The 20,422-nt window shown below is 40.4% G+C and overlaps 2 protein-coding genes and 1 non-coding gene across 5 annotated transcripts; 2 read left to right on the top strand and 1 right to left on the bottom strand.

Moving 5' to 3' along the window:
* The first annotated feature begins 5,994 nt into the window (after positions 1–5,994).
* On the top strand, positions 5,995–8,206 carry LOC146510107 (uncharacterized). Of its 2 annotated transcripts, none has more exons than XM_085174960.1 (4): positions 5,995–6,206; positions 6,389–6,533; positions 6,695–6,870; positions 6,959–8,206. In XM_085174960.1, the coding sequence occupies exons 2-4, from the start codon at positions 6,407–6,409 to the stop codon at positions 7,490–7,492; spliced, it is 837 nt and encodes a 278-aa protein (XP_085031086.1). In that variant the 5' UTR covers positions 5,995–6,206; positions 6,389–6,406; the 3' UTR covers positions 7,493–8,206. The 2 variants fall into 2 exon arrangements, with proteins under 2 accessions (XP_085031086.1, XP_085031085.1); XM_085174959.1 differs by having other exon boundaries at positions 5,995–6,307.
* Positions 8,207–8,259: 53 nt separating this feature from the next.
* Positions 8,260–8,333, top strand: trnat-agu (transfer RNA threonine (anticodon AGU)). The gene has a single exon. It is a non-coding gene; the product is annotated as a tRNA-Thr (tRNA).
* A 917-nt stretch (positions 8,334–9,250) lies between these two features.
* vtnb (vitronectin b) lies at positions 9,251–15,353 on the bottom strand. 2 transcript variants are annotated; one of them, XM_085174954.1, is made up of 8 exons: positions 15,164–15,353; positions 13,412–13,528; positions 13,077–13,310; positions 12,393–12,532; positions 10,972–11,128; positions 10,036–10,194; positions 9,640–9,951; positions 9,251–9,532 (listed from the first exon to the last, which is right to left on the bottom strand). In XM_085174954.1, exons 1-8 carry the CDS (start codon positions 15,225–15,227, stop codon positions 9,393–9,395), a joined length of 1,323 nt encoding a protein of 440 aa, XP_085031080.1. In that variant the 5' UTR covers positions 15,228–15,353; the 3' UTR covers positions 9,251–9,392. The 2 variants fall into 2 exon arrangements, with proteins under 2 accessions (XP_085031080.1, XP_085031079.1); XM_085174953.1 differs by having other exon boundaries at positions 9,640–9,954; positions 15,164–15,352.
* Between the last annotated feature and the right edge of the window lie 5,069 nt (positions 15,354–20,422).

Genomic DNA, 20,422 nt, shown 5'->3' with positions numbered 1-20,422 from the left:
AGTTGATATGCTGTTTCTGTATTTTGTCTGCAAATTTAACAAGTGGAACTAAGTAAAGGTGTCACAGAGATGTAGTGCACCGCTGGACCTGCAGTCGACTTTCAAACTGAGCCAGGAGCTCACAATGCCATAATAAGCAAAAATAAATTAAACTAAAATAAACAAATAAACAGATAAAATTACAAATGTCCCTTATGCACATGAAACAAATCCCCTTCTCTCTGTATTTATATAGAAATATCTTAATGGACTTTTTCACTGTGGAAAATAACGGTTTTCTACTCTTAATAAAATATTAATGTTTCAGAGATTTAGAAATTCTGTAAATAAGATGGTCTGGAAATATTACCTTTGGGAGTCATTCATGACAAATAACCAAGTCCTTATTTTTGCACAGGTTCAACAAGGTGCTGGAAACATCCCTCAGACATTTTGGTCCATGTTGACATGTCAGATTCTCACACTAGTTGCAGATTTTTCGTCTGCATGTCCACAATGAGAATCCTTCCCACCACATCCGATATGTGCTCTATTTGACATCTGATGACTGGAGGACATTTGAGTGCAGTGAACTTATATTAAGTTGTGATCAAGACAGTTGTTTGAGATGATTCGATGTTTGTATCATGCTGTGTTATCCTGCTAGAAGCAGGTCAAAAAGGGATGGAAAACAGCAACACTGCTCTGGGAGACTCTGGTGTTTAAATGAGCCCCAGTGTGCTCATTCATACAAGGGAGGATGGATCCATGCTTCCATGTTGTTTGACAGCACATTTTGAACTTAATTATCCAGCCTTTTCCCCAGTCTTCTGTTGTCCACTGCAGCCTCAGTTTCCTGTTCTTAGATGACGGGATTGGCACCTGGTGTGGTCTTCTGCTGCTGTAGCCCATCTGCTAGGTTTAACATGTTGTGTGTTTAGAAATGCTCTTCTGCATACCCTGCTGGTCAGGTGGCTGAGTGAGTGTGAGTGTGCACTAGGATGCAGAATAAAATGTGTGAGCGAGACATGTCGAATAAAGAGCTTTGTGTGCTCAGGTAGAAAAATCACCAAATAAGAGTAATTCAATTTACCATATTTTGGTTGTAACACGAGGTTATTTTAAGTTACCTTTGCCTTATTATCAGTTTGAAGCAGTCTGACCACACTCCTCTGACATCTGACATCAATAAAGCATTTTCTCCATTCACTGGATATTTTCTCTTTTTCAGATCATTCTCTATGAATCCTAGAGATGGTTGTGCACCTAATAAAGTGGCCAGTAATTGCCTACTGCAGTTAGGATATCATTTTTGTAGCTTCAGACTTGGCATATTGACGATTTAAAATTATGTACTGGTAACATCTAACAAATTATACTATTGTTAGTAACAATGCACTAAAACCTAGTGTGAATATTGCATATATTCATATCCAAATCAATTCCCTGCTGAGGCTGAATTCATCTTTTATCAGATGCCAGCAGTCACACATCTGCTTTAAATCTCAGTACCCTGTGATTCCTGGAAATAGGGGAATAGTATTCTTGTCTATGCATGATATCCAGTTTCCCATTCAGGCTTCTGCAGACCCCAAAAAACACTGCGACAATCCAACACATAGCCTGAGTCAAGCAAGACTCCTTCACTCATTCATTCCTTCATTGAATGTACTGTCATGTCAAATTTATTTATCAGTACATATAAAACAAAAGCTGTGGACCAAAGTGCTGCACATCTAAAAAACCAAAAACCAAAAACAGTGATATAAAACAACAGATTTAAAGCAAAAAGAATTAAAGCAAAAAGAGTAAAACAACATAGATAAATAACAGTCAAAATTCAGTCTGATCTAAAAGCCAAAGAATAAACATGGGAGATGCTGATGTGAAGACGCAGTTTGTTCCACAATTTCACCTCCTGTGTTTAATTAAGAGCTCGAGACAGGCAGGAGCATTTGCTAAGCAGATCTCAGTGATTCAGTGGAAGTGCGCGGGGTTAAAAGATAAGCACTAACCCATACAGTGGCAAAATATAAAATCTTAAACTACATTAAACTAAAAAGCAGCCATCATATTACAAAGGAAGCTATTATGGATAATGTGTGGTGTACAATGTCCATCAGACACCTGTGCTTGAGAAACTGTAGCCCAGGTTGGAGGAGCAAACAAGTTACATCTGAACATCTGTTAATCAGCAGCAATAATTAATCACCACCTGTTTGCATGTACAGGTTGTGCCTTTGGTCAGGATTTTGACAGAAAGAGGGGTGAAATTAATTTCTTTAATTTCACTGGGAAAAAAACCATCAGTAGTGTCAGTAGCTAAGTGCACAAAAATGCCCAAAAAACCCAAAACATTAAGCTACATGAATAATAGGAATAATAGTTGCATGTTATGTATTACTTTGTTGGATTTAATTCAGTTTATGAAGTTCACTGAATGTGATCTACAGCCACAGTTTTCTCCTTCACTGACTTCATGCTTTGCTTACTTATCCAAAGCCAAGTTGAAGTAACACCGACCTGTTGGATCGCAATGCTGACAGAATATTTCAGCTTCCTTTCCATCTGAGCTGTAATACCCATTTATTTTGTATCTCCAGCTGCACTAAATCGTGTGTGATGCTTTTGCTGCTTGGCCTGTTGTCCTTTTATCCATAGCCAAGCTGGAATCACACTTTGCTCCTACTTCTCAGATCCAGAGGGGCCTTTACAAGCACGGGACAAGAGGCGAGGAGTAACCCCCTCGCCTCTGCTATGCAGAATTCAAGATTGGGCCCCCAAAATCTCTCAGGTTGACAGGAAATGTGGAATGAGTTTCCACATCAAATAGAGGACTGAGGAGCGGCGTTTGTGTATTGTGAAGGAAGGAGCGAGGACTGAGGTGACGGAGAGGAGGTCAGAGCGTCATTCACGCCTGAGTGTCAATCCTGATTTCTTAGAGGGGAGTGTGGACATAGGAGTGCAGCGTTTCTCTGTGTGCACACCTGAGTTTGTGAGGTATACACTGAGGCATTCACACACAGAGAAAAAGACAGTTTGCGTATTGTGTTTTTTCCACGGTGAGGTTGGGAACACAGTCTGAGCAGAGGAGCGGGCAGGAGAGTGGAAAAGTGAAGAGAGCGACTACTGAGTGAGAAGAAAAGATGAAGTCTAGATCGCCCTGTCAGTTTATGATTAGTAACAATTGAAGTACAAATGAAATGAGAAGAAATCTCCATTAATGTATTAATGTTCTTTGTAGATGGACAGATGATAAGAAAAAACACACACAAAGTCTCAAACAGCATTCACCAGATAACAGGAGGGTTGAACATCATCTGACCAGAAATATCATTTTTTAGGAGTCCACTTTGCATCTTTATTCCACCATGATCTTTTGCAGCTGTTGCCTTTAGTTTGTATTTGTGAGCTGTCATGCACTGCTAAAAGAATTTGTCTCTTTATGACCTGCAGTCAGCTGAGACTGAAGAAGTCACTTGGATGAGTGACGAAATGTTTCTCCCACTAAAAACGCTACGTCCAGATGGACAGAATAAACTTTTGGAGATTTACTTACCTGGATGATTGAGCATGCATCGAGATGTCTCTTTATGACATACAGTGGACCCAACATCCCAGTTAACATGAATCAACATTTGTATAGAACATTAAGTCCATTCAAGTTGTATTATTAACCCAGCAATGTAGTTGACCTTGCTGTCATACTTTAGTCAGTTTGGGTTGGTCCGGTGCAATTGACCCAGATTTATAAGCTTTAATAGTGAGCAGAGTTTATTGTTTCTGGCAACCCGCAAACAAACTCTATACTCTATTCGAAAATTAATTTAACATCTATCTGATAGATAGATAGATAGATAGATAGATAGATAGATAGATAGATAGATAGATAGATAGATAGATAGATAGATAGATAGATAGATAGATGCGATTAAATGCTGCCATCTAGTGGATCATTTCATCTCTGCAGCTGTAGCTTTAGAAAAAGCTTTACAATAAAGTGGGGCAAGTAAAACGGATATTTTTGTACCACAAACACATCACAAACTTTTCAGCTGTGCACTCACATTTGTTGTAAGCACATGTTTCAATCATCTGCAGAACCTGCTGATTGGTGGGACCATGCCTTTTCATATTAAATGCATTTTCCTGCTTTTCCACATACAGAGACTTATAGAAACTGTGTCCCAAATTTTTATTGGCTCTAGTATTCAAAAGTCAACACTGCAGGGCACTTTTCTTAAGTCTGAGAGCTGGGAAAGCTGCCACTGTGGGTGCCATACAAGTTAATGTGTCACCTTTTACTGTCAATGCTAAATTCAACAGGGAAAATTTCCGCTCAGAGGCATAATTTATGGCGATTTCTGGGGAATAAGATGAAACCACACACACACACACACACACACACACACACACACACACACACACACACACACACACACACACACAAGGAATTGCAGCAGTGACGGCCAACCAAAAACTGTGACAGAAGCCACAGGAAGGCAGTTTTCATATAGTTTCTTCTTCCTCTCATTATTCACAGTTTTTTCATTTTTGGGGAGAATATTTATATGAAGCGTTGTTTAATAAGATATATGCAAATCTATCTTCATTACAGTGAAACCTAAAGGTTATTATCTGAAATACAAATTAATCAGTTAATTAACAATTACTGATAACAATTTGAACAGACAACACTCGACTTAATTTTATGTCATTATTTACATACAGAAAGCATTTAAAAAGTTGCATTTTTATAAAACAGTGCATTTATCTTCCATACGCTTAAACTGTGTAGCTGCATATTTTTAGGCCATGATCTAAAACCAAAGTGTTCCTAACAGCAGTTTGTGTTTGCAGGAAGCTTTTAATCCTTTCTGTGTTTTATTTTAGAAGACACTGTCGCGGTTACACTTAGACATGACAGATTTAAATGCATCAAGAGTTTTATTTACTAAAAACAAAACAAACAAACAACAACAACAACAAACAGTCTGAACTTTCCCGAAAATGGTTCCTTACAGAAATTATTTCTGCTACAAGTCTATAAGCACCACTTAAAACAAACTCTTTCGTGGAGAAGTTCTTTGGTCGTTTATGGCTATTCGTGGAACTGAAAATGTTTCTTCTGCACCTTCATTTTTCAGACCACTTCCCAGCGTTACAAACGTGTCCCACACAAACACAGGCCACTCTTTGTACTCCACAGTTTGCTGGGACCTCTTCGACTACATCTGTTATGTTATGGCATTTTATCAAATCACGTGAGCTTGGCTTATGATCTTTTTAATGGCGCATTGTTCTCTGGAGAGAGGGTGAACGTAGAGTACTTCACAGCTAATTTGACCCAATCAACAAGGCCGCTGTCTCAGTTCAAGTAGGCTAATTTTTATTTCATGCGGCCTCTACAAAATATATTGTAGCATTCAAAAAATCTGCTTATAAGCAAAATCAGTGGACGTGTTGTAATTTAATACATGCAGCCCGTTTCTGTCTGTTTGTGAAGGAGCTGCGAGTCTGGCACTCGCCTGGGAACAGGCTGAAAAGGACTACGAGTGATCCGGTGTTTTGATGTCTCGTTCGGTGGAAACACAACCGACAACGAAGAAAGGGGTGGGAAAAGAAGTAGCCTGATTTGTCACCTTCACACATTATAGCTGACAGAAGCGTCACTCCCACAACTTCTCCAATACGCTTCCACTGCGCGCTTTCATGCTCACCAGGAGGCAGCGCGCGGTAGAGGATGTGCCGCAGACTGGAGCTTCAAATCAGTAAAACAGTGCCGGTGTGTCGCTTCGCTCCTCGTAGTGCGGACGCCTTACACTGTATACGTTCATGAATATCACTATGACGGGCACTATTAAAAACAAAACTAGACCCGGATCAGAGCAGCCGTTCTGGCGCTTCAAGGTGTTTCCAATCATTTTAATTTGCCCCCCTCCCTGCTGTTGATTAGTAACACACGTGTTCATAATTTCAGGCCAAAATAGTTACCATAAAATCAGAGTGAATTGCTTCGAAAATTATCTTAAAATGAAAGAAAACACGCCCACGATAAGTTTATTTCTTCACCTGCGGGTGTCTTTGATTCATCTTTCCATTTTAAGGTTTCTGGAGCATCTCGTTGTCCGCAGCTGAAGACAAGCTGTCTCTCTGGTCTAAACGGGGCCCATTAACGGGCCATAGGGAATCAAACAGACACCTATTATCCAGACAGCCATTAACAGGTGAGCAGCACATCAAAGCCACGCGTTCGCAAAGCCTGATCGCGTCTGTGATGTGCAAGAGGATGCCACGCAGGGGGTCGTGTTGTGTCTGCAGAACTCAGGTATAAAATCCCTCTGACATCATGCCTGCTCACTGGATAATCGCCTGGGACTCACTCACGGAAACTTATTTCCCCTTTTAGCTGCGTGCTTCGGACACAATGGCGTGCGGGTTGGATTTTACCAGTGGTAATTTTTCTGAGATCATCACGTTTTTCTCGGAGCAGTTATGGCCTGATGCACTGACTGACAGTAACAACAACGGGTCGGCACAGCGCTCCAGCACGGGTAGGTGGACATTTATTTATATTTGCACATTTAAAATGTGATATAATTTAAGGCCAAACATCTGTAGGCTATAAATCTGTGGGCTGTTGACTCTGCAAATTAATTTCTGAATTAAAATGTAATTGTAAGTTTTAACAAAACGTTTTGCTCTCCCTCTGAAGTGCACCATGTTCCATACACGATCAACTCGAAGACAAAGTGCCGCCGGAAGCGCACAATATTCAGCAAGGCGCAGCTGAGCCAGCTGGAGAGGGCCTTCTCTGCTACACCCTACCCGGATATCAATGGGAGGAAAACCCTGGCCACTCTAACTGGACTACCGGAGTCTAAAATTCAGGTAGGACACGTGCGACCTAAGGCTAATTTAGACAACGTACACATGTTTTGTTGACTAAGAGTTTCATGTAATTCTCAATTTTCTTCAGGTTTGGTTTCAAAATCGGCGCGCACGCTTCTTCAAGACCAAGAAATCAACTCGAGCCGCCGCCAAATCTTCACAGGTCAGGCACAAGACACCGTGCAGTCCTCAGGTGGCTTCTCCTCCACCTCCTAGTCCCAGCTTTGCGTCTCCAACAGGCTACCGTGTGCCCAGTCTACCTCAGTCCACCAGGCTCTCGTCAATCCTGGACATCCAGGCCAAGTCACCAGACGTTCCCCAAATCTTTTGCCACCAATCCCAGGACTTCACCAGCTACTGCCAAGACATGTTTCCATACGATGGGCTGGATGAGTTGGATTTACCAGAGGACTTTGAAGCTTTTCTCAATGCACGGGGGGTACAGCCAGCAGAACGTGGCCATCCTGTCCACAAGGAAGACATCCAGAGTCGGCAAGGCCTCCAGGCTCTCTCCAGCTCTATAGAGACCCTGGCCGACCTGTCAGATCTGTGCTTCCAGGACCTGATGGTCCCCAGTCTGCCCAGCTTGGACAGCTCAATGATTGACTATCTTTTGGCATGACTGACAAAACGGAGAGCAACATATTGAAGACCACGACATGAATGGGTCCACGTGCAACAACACGTCCGTTTGTGTAACAGCTACGAGCCAGCCTACAGCAGGAAGTCTGCTACATCAGTGTATCCGTTCTCACACCCATACGTCCACGCTGTGTCGCCAGTTGCCGTGGTGGCCTCCACTAGTGTACCCATTCAGTGACGTCGCGGTCTTTCAAAGTATTGCGCTAACATTTTTTGGACAAAGGTGCCGAGTCTACCTTGGGGAAGTGGTAACTGTGAGTTATGCTATTCGTTATCTATTTAAGAAACACCAGTATGATGCACATCAGATGATTTCACATGTCCTTTTTGCTTTTTATTATTATTTTTGCACATAGTTTGTTTTGAATGGGGTTGCAAAGATAACATTTAGCACTTGACTCAAAGCTGTCCTTTCTGAGTGGGCTTCAGCGGGAAAAAGTAAATGAGACACACTTGTTTCTAACTGAAACTCTGTACCCGAGTTATGTTACAAGGTATGCCAACTGTTGTGACCGGGGAAATGGGACACGAATGACCAGATCGCCTTTTTGGGGCGGGTATATTTCACGATTTTCATGGCAGGCCGTGGAGATCTGTAATGTAAATAAAATGCATATTACTATTAACATAATGTTATGTATATTATATTATATTACATACCATATCTTTTACTAATAAATGTATCCTGAACGAGTCTCTCAGATTGTGTTATCATTCATAAACTCTTCTCGAGGTCAGGAATCACGTGGCGCCGTGGCTTAGTTGGTTAAAGCGCCTGTCTAGTAAACAGGAGATCCTGGGTTCGAATCCCAGCGGTGCCTTTTGTTTTCCGTTTTGATGAAAGTAGACTTTTAAACACTCCCATAACATTAAATGTTGCGACACTGACGCAAATCAATTTCTATTCATTTTTAAACAACCTCAAGGGAGTGTGTATTTTATTTTATTTTTTTTCCCCACTGTTGCACAGTTCGATAATATCAGGTTATGTTAAAAACATCTGCAGTGGTTTATAAATCACTTAAACCTTAATACAAATTTCCTAATGCCTTTTCAAAGTTGTAACACAGCTTTTTATTGTATTTATTTTGATCTATTTTCCCTTGTTCCGGCCTATTGCCCAACAGAGGGCGCTCTTTTTTCACTTCTTTTTTTTGTACAACTGTGCCAGTTACCTGAAGAGGTCAGCACAGGATTACGGCAGCCTCTTGTAGGGATACTCATGAATTCACTGAACAGAGGCCTGTATGTGTGCGCGCATATTCAGTTGTATGTTGCATTTGTAAAAAAAGGGTCAGGATACCCCAAAAGGTTGATTAAGTCCCTCTAGATACAGCATTTTCAGGGGGAGGAAGGTTTCCCTAAGCTTATAAACATTACATCTACCCTAATTTATGTGTAAAAGGAACCGCAACTGAACCAAGGAGTAAATCTTTCACCATCTTCTAACTCTGTAAATGAGTTATTTGCACAACTTTATTGACACTTGAAGTTATTTTATATATATATTAGCTATGGTGTTATTTTAGGTCAGTATGAAACTGTAGTCTTTAAAAGATTGAGCAAATCTGCTGTAAGCTAAGATGGATGAGTGGTGAAACATTTCTCCCACTGATAACGCTGATAAAGGTTCGGTGTTGAGGTTGGGCATGTAGACATGATGCATGGCTACAGATCACATTAGGTGTGTGTGTGTAATCTCTGCCATGTGGTCAAAAATATCAAAGCACTCAAGCACTGAAATGTAAAGTTTATTAATTTTGAATAATTTCAGTGTATCCACCTAAGAGGCCATTGGAGAGGTGTCTATCCTGAACTACATGCAAGGGTCAAAGGTGTTGTCATCATTAGCCCCATATGGTAATAGTCAAGACAAGTATTTATCTCTTTTCTGCCCTTGATGCATCAGGAGCAGCAGCTTCATGCTCGCAGCCCAGCCAGTACTTTGCGATAGATCGAGGATAGGGAGGGTAAGCAGCATCCAAACGTTTTGTCTGCAGATCCACTCTGTAGTACTTATCTGATATTAAAAACAAAAAGGAAACACACAAACCAAAAGGTGTTAAGGAAGAATAAAGAGCTGTTTTTGGAAGGATTTTGATTCATTTTTGTTTCAGTCTGATTTACCCTTCTTGAAGAAGTACACATTTTGAACGGGGGTGCTTTGGTACTCCTGCATGATGGTCTCTTCAGAGCTGTCACTGTAATCACCGAGATCGAACAAATCATAGAACCAAAAGTCATCGTGGCGACTCTGCCTTCTTCGCTGTCCACGCCTCTTACTGGGCCTCTTCCTCCGACTCTTCCACTTCTTTGCGGTCGGAGGTGAAGTTGGCTTGGGAGTGGTGTAGACTCGTCCCACTATGGCAGCATCTATAACGGGCCTAATACCCCGCCAATCCCTGCTGATGAACCGAGGGTCTGTTTGGGAACTGGTAACTGCTAAAATACAAAAGTCATGCAGATGGAGAATAAGAAAAAAAAATCTGAAACATACAAGCATAAAGAGACCAAGGTCCTTACAGGATCCTCCAAAGAGCTCAGTGAAGAGATCCTCCCATGCGTTATCGCAGAAGAGGTCTGTGTATTGTGTGAACAGCACAGAAGGGGAGGACCTGCTCATCTGGATGCACTCCTCGTGGGAAGGCTGGTGCTTGAACTCATATTGGTAATACCGGTCCCCTGAAGAAAAGAGAAAAATCAGATTTCAGGATTTTACTCGATGAGAGAGAAACAGTGAAACTGTCTGTGGAGTTGCCGATACATTTTTAACGATATACAAATGCAGATAAAACCTTGCCATCTGCATTTGCTTCCATCAGATTCTGTAACTCTAACTCTTTGCTTTGCCTCTGACTGCTTTGATTGAAATCTTTAATCTCTGTGCTCCACACCAGAAAGCCTGGGTGTCCTCAGACTGCTCTTTATAACTTGCTCATCTTTACAACTTGCCGTGAAATGATCATGCAAGGAAATTGTAGAAGTGTAGGTGAAGTGTAGAAGGAAAAGCACCAAATGTTACAAGTGAAGACACTGCATTAAAATAATAAACGAATATAGCAGTGCTCTGTTTGAAGTCATCACTTTAAGGGTAAGTTTGAGGGTAACTTTATCAAGTACAGACAAAATAACGTGACTTTCAGATAAATGTGGTGGGTTAAACATTTCCTAAAAATGTAAAATATTTACAATATAAGTAAGTACGTATTCAGCTCCTTAACTAATTATTAACAAAATGAAGCAAACCCCCCCCCCCCCACAAAAAACCATGAAAACAACTTTGTTTATTAATTTGCTTGTTTTGTGTGATAGCGTGCTACTTCCCTATTCTTGTAAAAGCCATTATATGTTCACATGCAAAGTCATCTTCCTTAGTTTTATCAGATCACGAGCAACACTTAGAAACCCCTGCTGTACTTGTATATCATAAGAAACATTATCACCCATTAGTACAAATACCTTTGAAGAAGTAGGCCTTCTCCTTGCCACGGTGACTTGGTGCTGGTATGGCAAACGCAGCATCGATCTCATCTGGTATGCCATCAAAGCCGTTTGAAATAAGCCGTGGATAGTCCTCATCCAGGACATCACCATCAAATCTCCAGTACTGGTTCCCCTGAGAGAAAATGGAGCCCAGAGCATTGAAGTTTGAGGATACCGCTGCGAGGGAGTGTTAATGAGGGCAACAGACTACTCTCCCTAAAGAAGGTTTGAAGTCTGAAACATTCCTAATCATCATCTTCTTCTTCTTTTTAGGGGTCGCTGCAAACATCTCAGTCAATCCTCTGTCCCACCAATCATCTGCACATCCTCTATCACTACATCCAGTAATTTCCTGCCTTAAAGCTCCAGCTCCACCATCTTCCACTATCCCCCCGCCGCACATGTCCAAACCAACTCAGCCTTGCCTCTCCAACTGCCTCTGATATACTCATTTCACCATTGCCTCCAAACCATATATCACAGCAGGTCTCATCTTGTAAACATTCCCTCTTTCTCATGCTGCTACACTTCAGTCACAAATCACCCCTGACACTCATCTCCACCCACTCCACCCTGCCACCTTGTCTCTTCTTCACCTCTATTGTGCTCCGTCTTTTACTTTTGATTGTTGACTCCAGGCACTTAAATCTCCTCTCATTCACACACACATTTCGTCTTGCTTCTACTGACTTTAATTCGTCTTCATACCGCCACCTGCTCTCTACTCTCACTATAGATCACAATCTCATCTGCATAGAGTCCATAGAGACGCCTGCCTGACCTCATCTGTCAGCCTGTGCATCCCCCCTGCAAACAAGAAGAGGCCCAGAGCTCATCCCTAATATAAAATACTGCTAATACTTTGCATAATTAAAAACTTTTGTTAGTTAGTTGAGAAGAACATCGCTTTCTCTCCACGTTTCTTATGTTTTTTTGTAAGGTTACTCCATTTTATCCAGCTGAAGACCACTGGCAGGGTATAGCAACAAAAAAATGCACAATTCTTCTTCATATGCACTGTACAAATAACCGAATCAATAAGGAAACACATCAATATTATGAGTAATGAAGCGACACCATTTTCTAGCAACACTCATGCCAGCGTGTGGCTGAAGAGCTTTATTACTGCCATAATGTTGGATAGTGTATTTGATCTGAATTATTGCACGCAACAGAGTCACTGTTTGAGTATTTCGCAGTAACAGAGAAACGGTTTAAAACAATGGCTTTTACAACTGTAGGGACTCATTTTGAATTTTCAGAGGCTTAAAAGAATAAACAATAAATGTAGCTCAATTAAACCTGGAAACACATGCACACCACCAAAATAAACCACACATTTGTGTGAGGTGGAGCCTTTTGTGTACCTCATCACAAAGAAATATGGCAGCTTATACCTTAAAGATGTAGGATTTCCCCTGGCAGTTGATGCGTGTGAATGCAGCACTGATGGGTCCTCTGATTCCCCAAACGTCCTCGATGAGTTTGGGGTAACCAGGAAGGATGGACTTATCATCCAGCTCAAAGAAATATACACCTACGAGGAAGAGCAGGCTCTGGATCAGTGTTTACATCAGCATTCAAAGAGTTTCAAATCTTGCAGCAGGATAATCCACAAAGTTTCCATGAATGTGTAATCAAGTCTGATTTTGGGTCTGTGTTCAAAATGCCTGCAAATATGTATTCATTTATCATTTACTTTTTAAAGAAACACATTCTGTTTTCATTGAGCAAAAGCTCCTTCAGCGTTTAATTTCCTCAAACAATTATTATCATTTTTATTTTAATTTTGGATGAAATTGAAAAGGCTTTCCCTCCTTTTCTTTAATGTTTGGATCTTTTAAGGTATGAGACATTATTAAAATTAGTTTTTAACATAATTTACACTTTTAGGCTTCTGATTATAACTTTCTCCTCTCTGTATTGGAAAAAACAGCATTGCTGAATAATTAAGGAAATTAAAAAGAGCTGTGAAATTTAAAAGAGAGACATTACATACACAATGGCAACAAAGTAACAAAAGTAAAAGTAGAAGTAAACTGTTTTATATAATAGAAATCCTGTTATGTGATCAGGATTACCTCTAAAAGCATAGATTGATCCATTTTTCAGCTGCAGAAAAGCATCAAATGCCCGCCCACTGCAGGGCACGGCATCAGGATCCACCGGTAGTAGTGTGGGCCCCTGTGTGACGTTGGGTGTGACAGTCGGTATAACCGTGTCTGAGGTTGGCATAAAAGTTGCTGTGCTCGGGCTCAGGCTCGGGCTCGGGCTCGTCTCTTCCAGTGGTTCCTCAAAGACATCGCCTCGAGAAACTGAAGGTAGAACATGAGGTTTTGTCAGATGGTGACGTTTCAAAGGAGAAGAAAATTCAAACTGACTCTTTAGTGAAACTGTCACACAGCACAGCACTGACCTTTTCTGGGGCAGATGGTGTAAAAGTCCCCACAGCAGCTTCCATAATACACACACATGGAGTCACACTGACATTTGCTCTGTGGGCTGAAGGAGCCGCAGCGACCTACACAGGACTCTGTGGGAAAGTAGTTTTAGTGTGAGATATCATGCAGCGTGTAGACCTGGTCTGAGTTTACCATTCAATAATCAGTGAAACCAGAAGTAATCAGACCCTTTACTCGTTTAAACACACCAGCTGTAAAACCATCCAGATTAATTATCAGAAAGATACAATATAAAGTTAGGATTAGATTCTTCCTAATTCATCACTAAATAAAATATTTCACATTGTCAACGTTTGAAATATTTACAGTTATTTACCAAGGTGAACTGAATTTGAATTGGGACACGAATAAGAGGGAAGAACAAAATTGTGTTTTGGGTTCAAAGAGTCATTGAAATCAATTCATTTAGATATTTAAAGGGGAAAATGTGTAAAACGCGAGTTACAGTTACTAAAAACATGTTCGCACCTATCAGCCTATGACAGGGATTCTTTCATTGATTATGGTGTGGAATAGTGGATGCTATAAATAGTCCCTGCAAGCTCAGGCTGCTCTATTTCTACCATTTTTTCACTCTTGGCTCTGTGTGATGTCACACAGCTCTGGCTTATAGTACAAAAGCTCGATTCACCTCCCGTTCAAACCTTCTGTATGCATAAGGCAGCCAATTGGAAGAAAGATGAATTAAATAAAGGGAGAGGAGCATGTTTCAGAGAGGATAAACTGGAAGTCTGAGATAAAGAAGGATATTTTAAAACTGAGTCATTCAAAGCATTTTCAGTAGAGTCCAAGAATAAAAAGATTTAATTAGAAATGAAAACAATAAAACAAACCTCTAAGAAAACACCAGGATAAACTACTAATATACACTATACTGCCAAATGTATGTCCCATCTTGCATGGCAGCTGCATCCAAGCCTTACATCACCAAATGTAGTTTAAACCACGCCCCCACTCGATCTAGAGAAGTGGAGATGTGTTCTCCGAAGTGATGAATCATCCTTCTCATTCTGGTGGACGAGTCTGGGTTTGGTGGTTGCTAGGAGAACGGTATGTGTCTGCATTGTGTCAAGTGTAAAGTTTGGTGGAGAGGGGATTATGGTGTGACGGTTGTTTTTCAGGCGTTGTGCTCAGTTCCTTAGTTCCAGTCAAAGTAACTCTTAAGGCTTCAGCTCACTAAGATATTTTGGACATTTTCATGCTTCGGGATGGTCCCTTTCTGTTCCAACATGACTGCGTGCCAGTGCACAAAGCAAGATCCATAAAGACATAGATGTGCGAGCTTGGTGTGGAAGAACTCGACTGGCCTGCACAGAGTCCTGAATTCAACCCAGGCCGTGTCATCCAACATCAGTGCTTGACCTGACAAATGTGCTTGTGGAAGGATGCTCAAAAATCCCCATAAACACTGCTAACATTGTGGAAAGCCTTCCCAGAAGAGTTGAAGATATTATAGCTGCAGAGGGTGGAGCGACATCATAATAAACCACATGGATTAGGAATGGGATGTCTCTCAAGTTCATATATGTGTGAAGGCAATGAGCAAATGTTTTTGACAATATGGTGCATTTTGTTTCATACATCAATAGCTACACATCAAAGTCAAGACATTATACAAAACTTAAAAATATGATCTATCGTGTCTAATAATTACAACTGCTATCAACAATAATACAAATTGCACATCAAAAATGTTAAAGTTTTACCTTCTGCAGCAAAGGCGGTGTCCAACAGGAGGACGAGGCCCAGCAGAACTACCGCTGGCTTCATGTCGGCTCACAGCAAAAATCCCCCAAACTAAAACTCTGAAGGTGTACTATTCTAAAATCCTGCTCACTAACCTAAACCACTAGCTGGGTTTGAGCTCGGTGCCCCACTTTGGGGTTTAGTACTGTGTGCAGCTGATCAATAGATATTTTTTAGAGGCTGTTGACCCCGCAGGCTTCTGCTGTCCTGACTGGTCAATACTCTGATAATCATTAAGCTGATCTCTGTCCCATCTGTCCTAGAAACATGCTACAGACCAGAAAACACTTTATGGCTTTAATTTGATGTTATTTAGTAAACCTATCACCCAGTATAATTTTATAATAACTTTAATTTACTTTATGAAAATGTTATTAATTATAGGTTTAGCTGGATGCTTCTCAATATGAAAATGATTAAAACACAGAATTACAAACTCAACTACAAACTGAAGGTGTCTCTTGAGCAGTGTTGGGACTAACGCGTTATTAAGTAACGCGTTACAGTAACTACGTTATTTTTGTGGTAACGAGCACGGTAACTAGTTATTATGCCAAAATCAGGAACGCGTTAGTCGTTACTGGGATTTAGATAGGGTCGTTACTCGTTACTTCGTGTGGTGGCTATCGCGGAGCTTCCACAGATTCTGTAACATTAGCAAGTGGTGGAGGCAGCAGGTGGATGAGGGAAAGGGGACGCAGAAGGAAAAGAGACCCGAGGCGGCCGCCGGTCCGAGTGTGAACTGAACTTGAGGTAAGACGTTATGACCTGCAGTCTATCTGGGTCAGATATAAACCAAGTTTAGGTGGAGTTTATTTTCGTTATTCTGACTTTTTCCGTACTGCGTACTAGCTAGCATGACGGAGTTTCTATACAGCTGGGTGGGTGCTATGATGTTAAAGATGTTGAACTTTATTTTGTTCATAAGTTATTAGAGTTGCCAACCGTCCCGTCTGGTATTCAGAGAAAATATTACGCGTTTTGAGGTGAAAAGGAACAGTTTGTCCCGTAATTCAGCTACAATGAAAAAGACACAAAGCTGTTATTCTGTGTCTTTGCTGCACAGCTGCCTCTTCTTCTTTCATTCTCCCCCCTCCCTCTCCCGTTTCTACTTCAATCATGAAAACTGATCAGTGATCAGCTGATCGGCTCTCTTGTTTGTTTATCGCCCACTTTGCGCCAGAAAGAGGAAACCAGCCGATGTCGCCTTAAACAACAGCAGCACGTTTAAGCTTGATCAGGTGTTGTTAGAATTTATTTAATATTAATTTCTAGTATCAGCTGATGTTTGCTGGAGCCACAGCTGCAAAAAAGCTGCTGGTCATGATGTGGGTTTGGTTATCTGGTGAGAGGGAAACATGAAGATGAAACCAGGAGATGTCCTTACTGAATCATCAGAGCTGAACAGGTGATGGAGAAACAGGTTTACCTTTTAGGTGACATGAATGAGTTGAAGGGAAGTTATGAACTGTTTCTGAGAGACAAATAACACCAGGATCCTTTTTTTATGTAGCTGACAGCTGGTAACTGTGCAGGGGCGGATCTAGCAAAGTTTTTGCCAGGGGGGCCAGTTAGGGCATTAACAGGGATAGGTGGGCACAAGGAAATACTTTTCTTTCTTATTCTCATTTAAAATATCTAGCTTTTAAAAAATAATTATCTGAATCTTACAACAAACGATTGATAGATTGATGCATATATACCATCAAGACAGTGTACATCACTGTCACAACAGCGTTTGTTTTCATTCAAAGGCTTTAAGATTTTTCCTATAATGGTGGGCCGGTCTCTAGTCAAAATGCCCGGGTCAATTTTCTGTCCCAGTCCAGCCCTGTATGCAGCTCATCTGCAGTGTGGTGTTACCTACATCTTCCTATTCAGAAGGCAGAATTTCCGAGTTCTGAGTACAATCAAAGCACCGCGACTGCAGTTTTTGTGTTGGATGTAAAAGGCGCACATGACGCTGTGACGTAGGCTAGAATCATGGCAGCAGTCAATGACGGTCCAGGCGTGGGATTTCTCTCGTGGAAATATGCACATTATCTTTTTCTTTCTATTGGTAGGTGGCACAGTGCACTTGTGGCAAGTAAGCAAGCTAGAAGACTGGCAAAGTTATGGAAGCAACACATTAACAAGAGAATTCTGAGTAAAACCAAAGTTACTTTCCCTAGTAACTAGTTACTTTGAAAGTAACGAGTAACTTGAAGTAACTGAGTTACTTTTGATAGAAGTAACTAGTAATGTAACTAAGTTACTATTTTAAAGTAACTTACCCAACACTGCTCTTGAGTCATAAAGTAAGTGTGTGCACTGTATTTTTAATTTCCGGGCAAATTTAGGATAATATCTAAGCTCAAACATTGTAACATGAGGCCTGTCTTTGTTCTCTATTGATCCTTAAACACACACAATGACTTTTTTCCCCAATTAAGCCCTGAGAAGAAGAAAAAATGCAGGTGAAACCTGTGGATTCCCTCCTTTCCAATTTGGATTATGACCAAAAGATGGGAGTTGATGACTAAATTCAACACCACGGAACAAGGCAGTTAGCTTGCAGACAGATTAGAGCAATATTAATGCTTCCTTATCGCTAGCCTTGAAGTTTCCAGGTATTTGTTAAACATTAAAAGATTTGAAAGGAGTTTTAAAAAATTGTTTTTTCTTTAAGGTTTAAAAGGAACAAAGTCGCAGCTGAAGAAAGTTGGTAATTTAGGTCAAGATTTAAACTGCCCAAACAATAAGGGAATCCACGGATTTAGGAATGTACTCATCTTTCATGCAGTGCAGCAAAAACACTCCATGTGTGGACTTTGATTATCAGTGAAGCTTTTATCACTTGGCAGTTCTTATGTTGCTCTTGAGTCCAATTAACAAGATCACTAAGCAAATCCGAAAAACCACAGAAAGTGTGCCGAATCTAATCCACAAAGATCTATTTCGGGATCTAGCAGCAAAGTGTTGGACTGCCTGCTGACTTTTCTACTTCCTTTGATGTAGTGCAACTCCATGAGCCTGATTGAAAAGCCTGCAGCCAGTCTGACAGAAAACAGCCTCCCGGAGTTTATCATGACAAAAAAATCTAGGTTTAGGAATTAAGAATGAAGGTAAAATAAGACACATAGTGCAGATTTAAAAATAAAAAAGGAAAAGTAACAAATGTAGGAACTAAAAAAGTAACTGTAAGTAAATGTAAAACTTAAAATCATTGAAAGCCTTTTTAAAAAAAGAACGTTTTAAGACAGTTCCTCAGGTGCCTTGTTGCAAATGCTCTGTCCTCGTTAGGTTTTCGCTGGACCCCTACAACAAATAAAATACCTCTGCCTGAGGATTTAACGGTACATAATGCTGCACATTCTAATAAGAGGTGAAATCTTAAAATCAATTAAAAAACATTCTGGGAGAACATGTAAACATGCCTAAACAGGAGTGATACAATGCCATCTCTTTGGTCTAGTTAAAATCCTGGCAGTCTGCAGTCATTCAATAGATTTATTTGGCTTAGGCAAATAAACAGCCTGTTGCAGTAATCTCAGTGTGAGGAAATAAAAGCATGAAAAACACTTTGCAAAGGCAGCCATTCAGAGAGCTCAGTGTACTGCGGAGGGTCAGATGATCTAAGAGGCCGATATATCTGTGTGTGATCAGCATAAAATTGGAAGATTGGACCTAAAATGGACTCCTGTGGAGACACAGAACTTCCTTTTTGACAAATTTGACTTATTGCTAAACTCTGCATGCTGTCACTATAAAAAAAATGCTTTTGTCTGCCTCGATGGCCATTTACAATTTATTATTTATTCAAACTTGTCAAGTGCCAGTAGAGACAGAAGTAAGGACAGCATGCAGTATGTTAAAGACTCAGAAGCATCATCCTGAATTTTCTGGCTGATGGTTGTAAAAGTATAATCAACTGAAATGCACACATCTGGCAGAACCCCTGAAATTAACAGCAGGACAAATAAAACAATGAAACTCAAGGTAATAACTTAGTTGTGACGTTGATATAAAAGATAATGTTTCAAAAATAACTAAACAAGTAACTGCACAGATTTGTTTCAAGGGGGCTTAAAGTGGAAGGTACCTCTGTACGTTCCTGTTGTTGCTAATATACCAAAAGATGGGAAAGGTGTATATACAGGATGGTGTGTATATATATACAGTATCCCCTTAAAAAGCACTCAGTCACAACAATATTGAATTGTGAGTTCTACACTAATGAAAAATACAGATCATATTTATATAGCCCTCCTTAAATGTATGTGGATGCTGCCCTCATATAATAATGGTTCAGATTCTTCTTTTAGTGATGTTTAAACCATGACTGTAAGGGGAGCAGGTGTAGAAATGTTCTCTGGCCTGTGCAGAAAAACAAATTAACATTATATGACTTGATTATTATTGTACTGCCACTATAACATCAAAATGCAGTGCAATGGCGTGTCCAAGGTCATCTTGATAGAATAAAAGTGTGATTTTTATAGCACTAATAGTAAATATGAGTTTGTTATGTAGTTATAAGTTTAAGTTTTGTCACTGTTTTCAGGATGCATGTTGTTATCTTATCAGTATGACTAAATTGTATTGGCAGAACAGCCTTATTCACCCTTATTACAATTGGAGGAACTTCATCCATAAAGCTGGGTGCTGATTGTTTCGAGGTCTTTACAGTGGGTTTTCTCTCAAATTGCACCTTCAATGAGTAATGATTTATCACAAAGTGTGACCAACAAATAAGGATTTTGTGAGAGTGACAGAACATCTAAATCCATACACAGTTTTTATCAGTTGGTCTCTTTTGGTGTCAAATATTAATCCGGTCCATGAACAAGTCAGCTCTTCTGTTCATTATTGGAAAAAAAGAGGCTGGCTCTTTAAAACCTTTGAGCTTTTCATTACAGAACAGTCATAAAAAAAAGTACAGACACAATGTTCAGCTCAGTCTTGTTCTTTAATTTCAGGCAGTAAAAAAAAAAAAAACCAGCAGCAAAGCGACTCACTCATTAACTCAAATATCTATTAGCTAATCACCTGGGACCAACTCAGTGCATTTAGGCATGTAGGAGGGTGTAGATGGGGTCATGATGCCCTGCAGAAGTTCAAACTGAGCAGCGGAACAGGGGAAAAAAAGATAATTTAAGAAACTTCCAACATCTCATGGTTGTTGGTGCTAAATGGGCTGGCATGAGTATTTCAGAACCTGATGATATCCTGGGATTTTC

Source organism: Neolamprologus multifasciatus, chromosome 10 (genome assembly GCF_963576455.1).
Source record: "Neolamprologus multifasciatus chromosome 10, fNeoMul1.2, whole genome shotgun sequence".
NCBI classification, from domain to species: domain Eukaryota; kingdom Metazoa; phylum Chordata; class Actinopteri; order Cichliformes; family Cichlidae; genus Neolamprologus; species Neolamprologus multifasciatus.
This window is presented reverse-complemented; position numbering and strand designations above follow the sequence as displayed.

Coding starts and splice junctions, on each gene's coding strand:
- vtnb (XM_085174953.1), bottom strand. CDS start 15,227: ATGAAGCCAGCGGTAGTTCTGCTGGGCCTCGTCCTCCTGTTGGACACC. Junction 13,529..15,163: donor CACCGCCTTTGCTGCAGAAG/GTAAAACTTTAA, acceptor ACTTTCCCACAG/AGTCCTGTGTAGGTCGCTGC. Junction 9,955..10,035: donor TGAGCTCTTTGGAGGATCCT/GTAAGGACCTTG, acceptor TTTGTATTTTAG/CAGTTACCAGTTCCCAAACA.
- LOC146510107 (XM_085174959.1), top strand. CDS start 6,257: ATGTGCAAGAGGATGCCACGCAGGGGGTCGTGTTGTGTCTGCAGAACT. Junction 6,308..6,388: donor GTTGTGTCTGCAGAACTCAG/GTATAAAATCCC, acceptor TTCCCCTTTTAG/CTGCGTGCTTCGGACACAAT. Junction 6,871..6,958: donor TACCGGAGTCTAAAATTCAG/GTAGGACACGTG, acceptor AATTTTCTTCAG/GTTTGGTTTCAAAATCGGCG.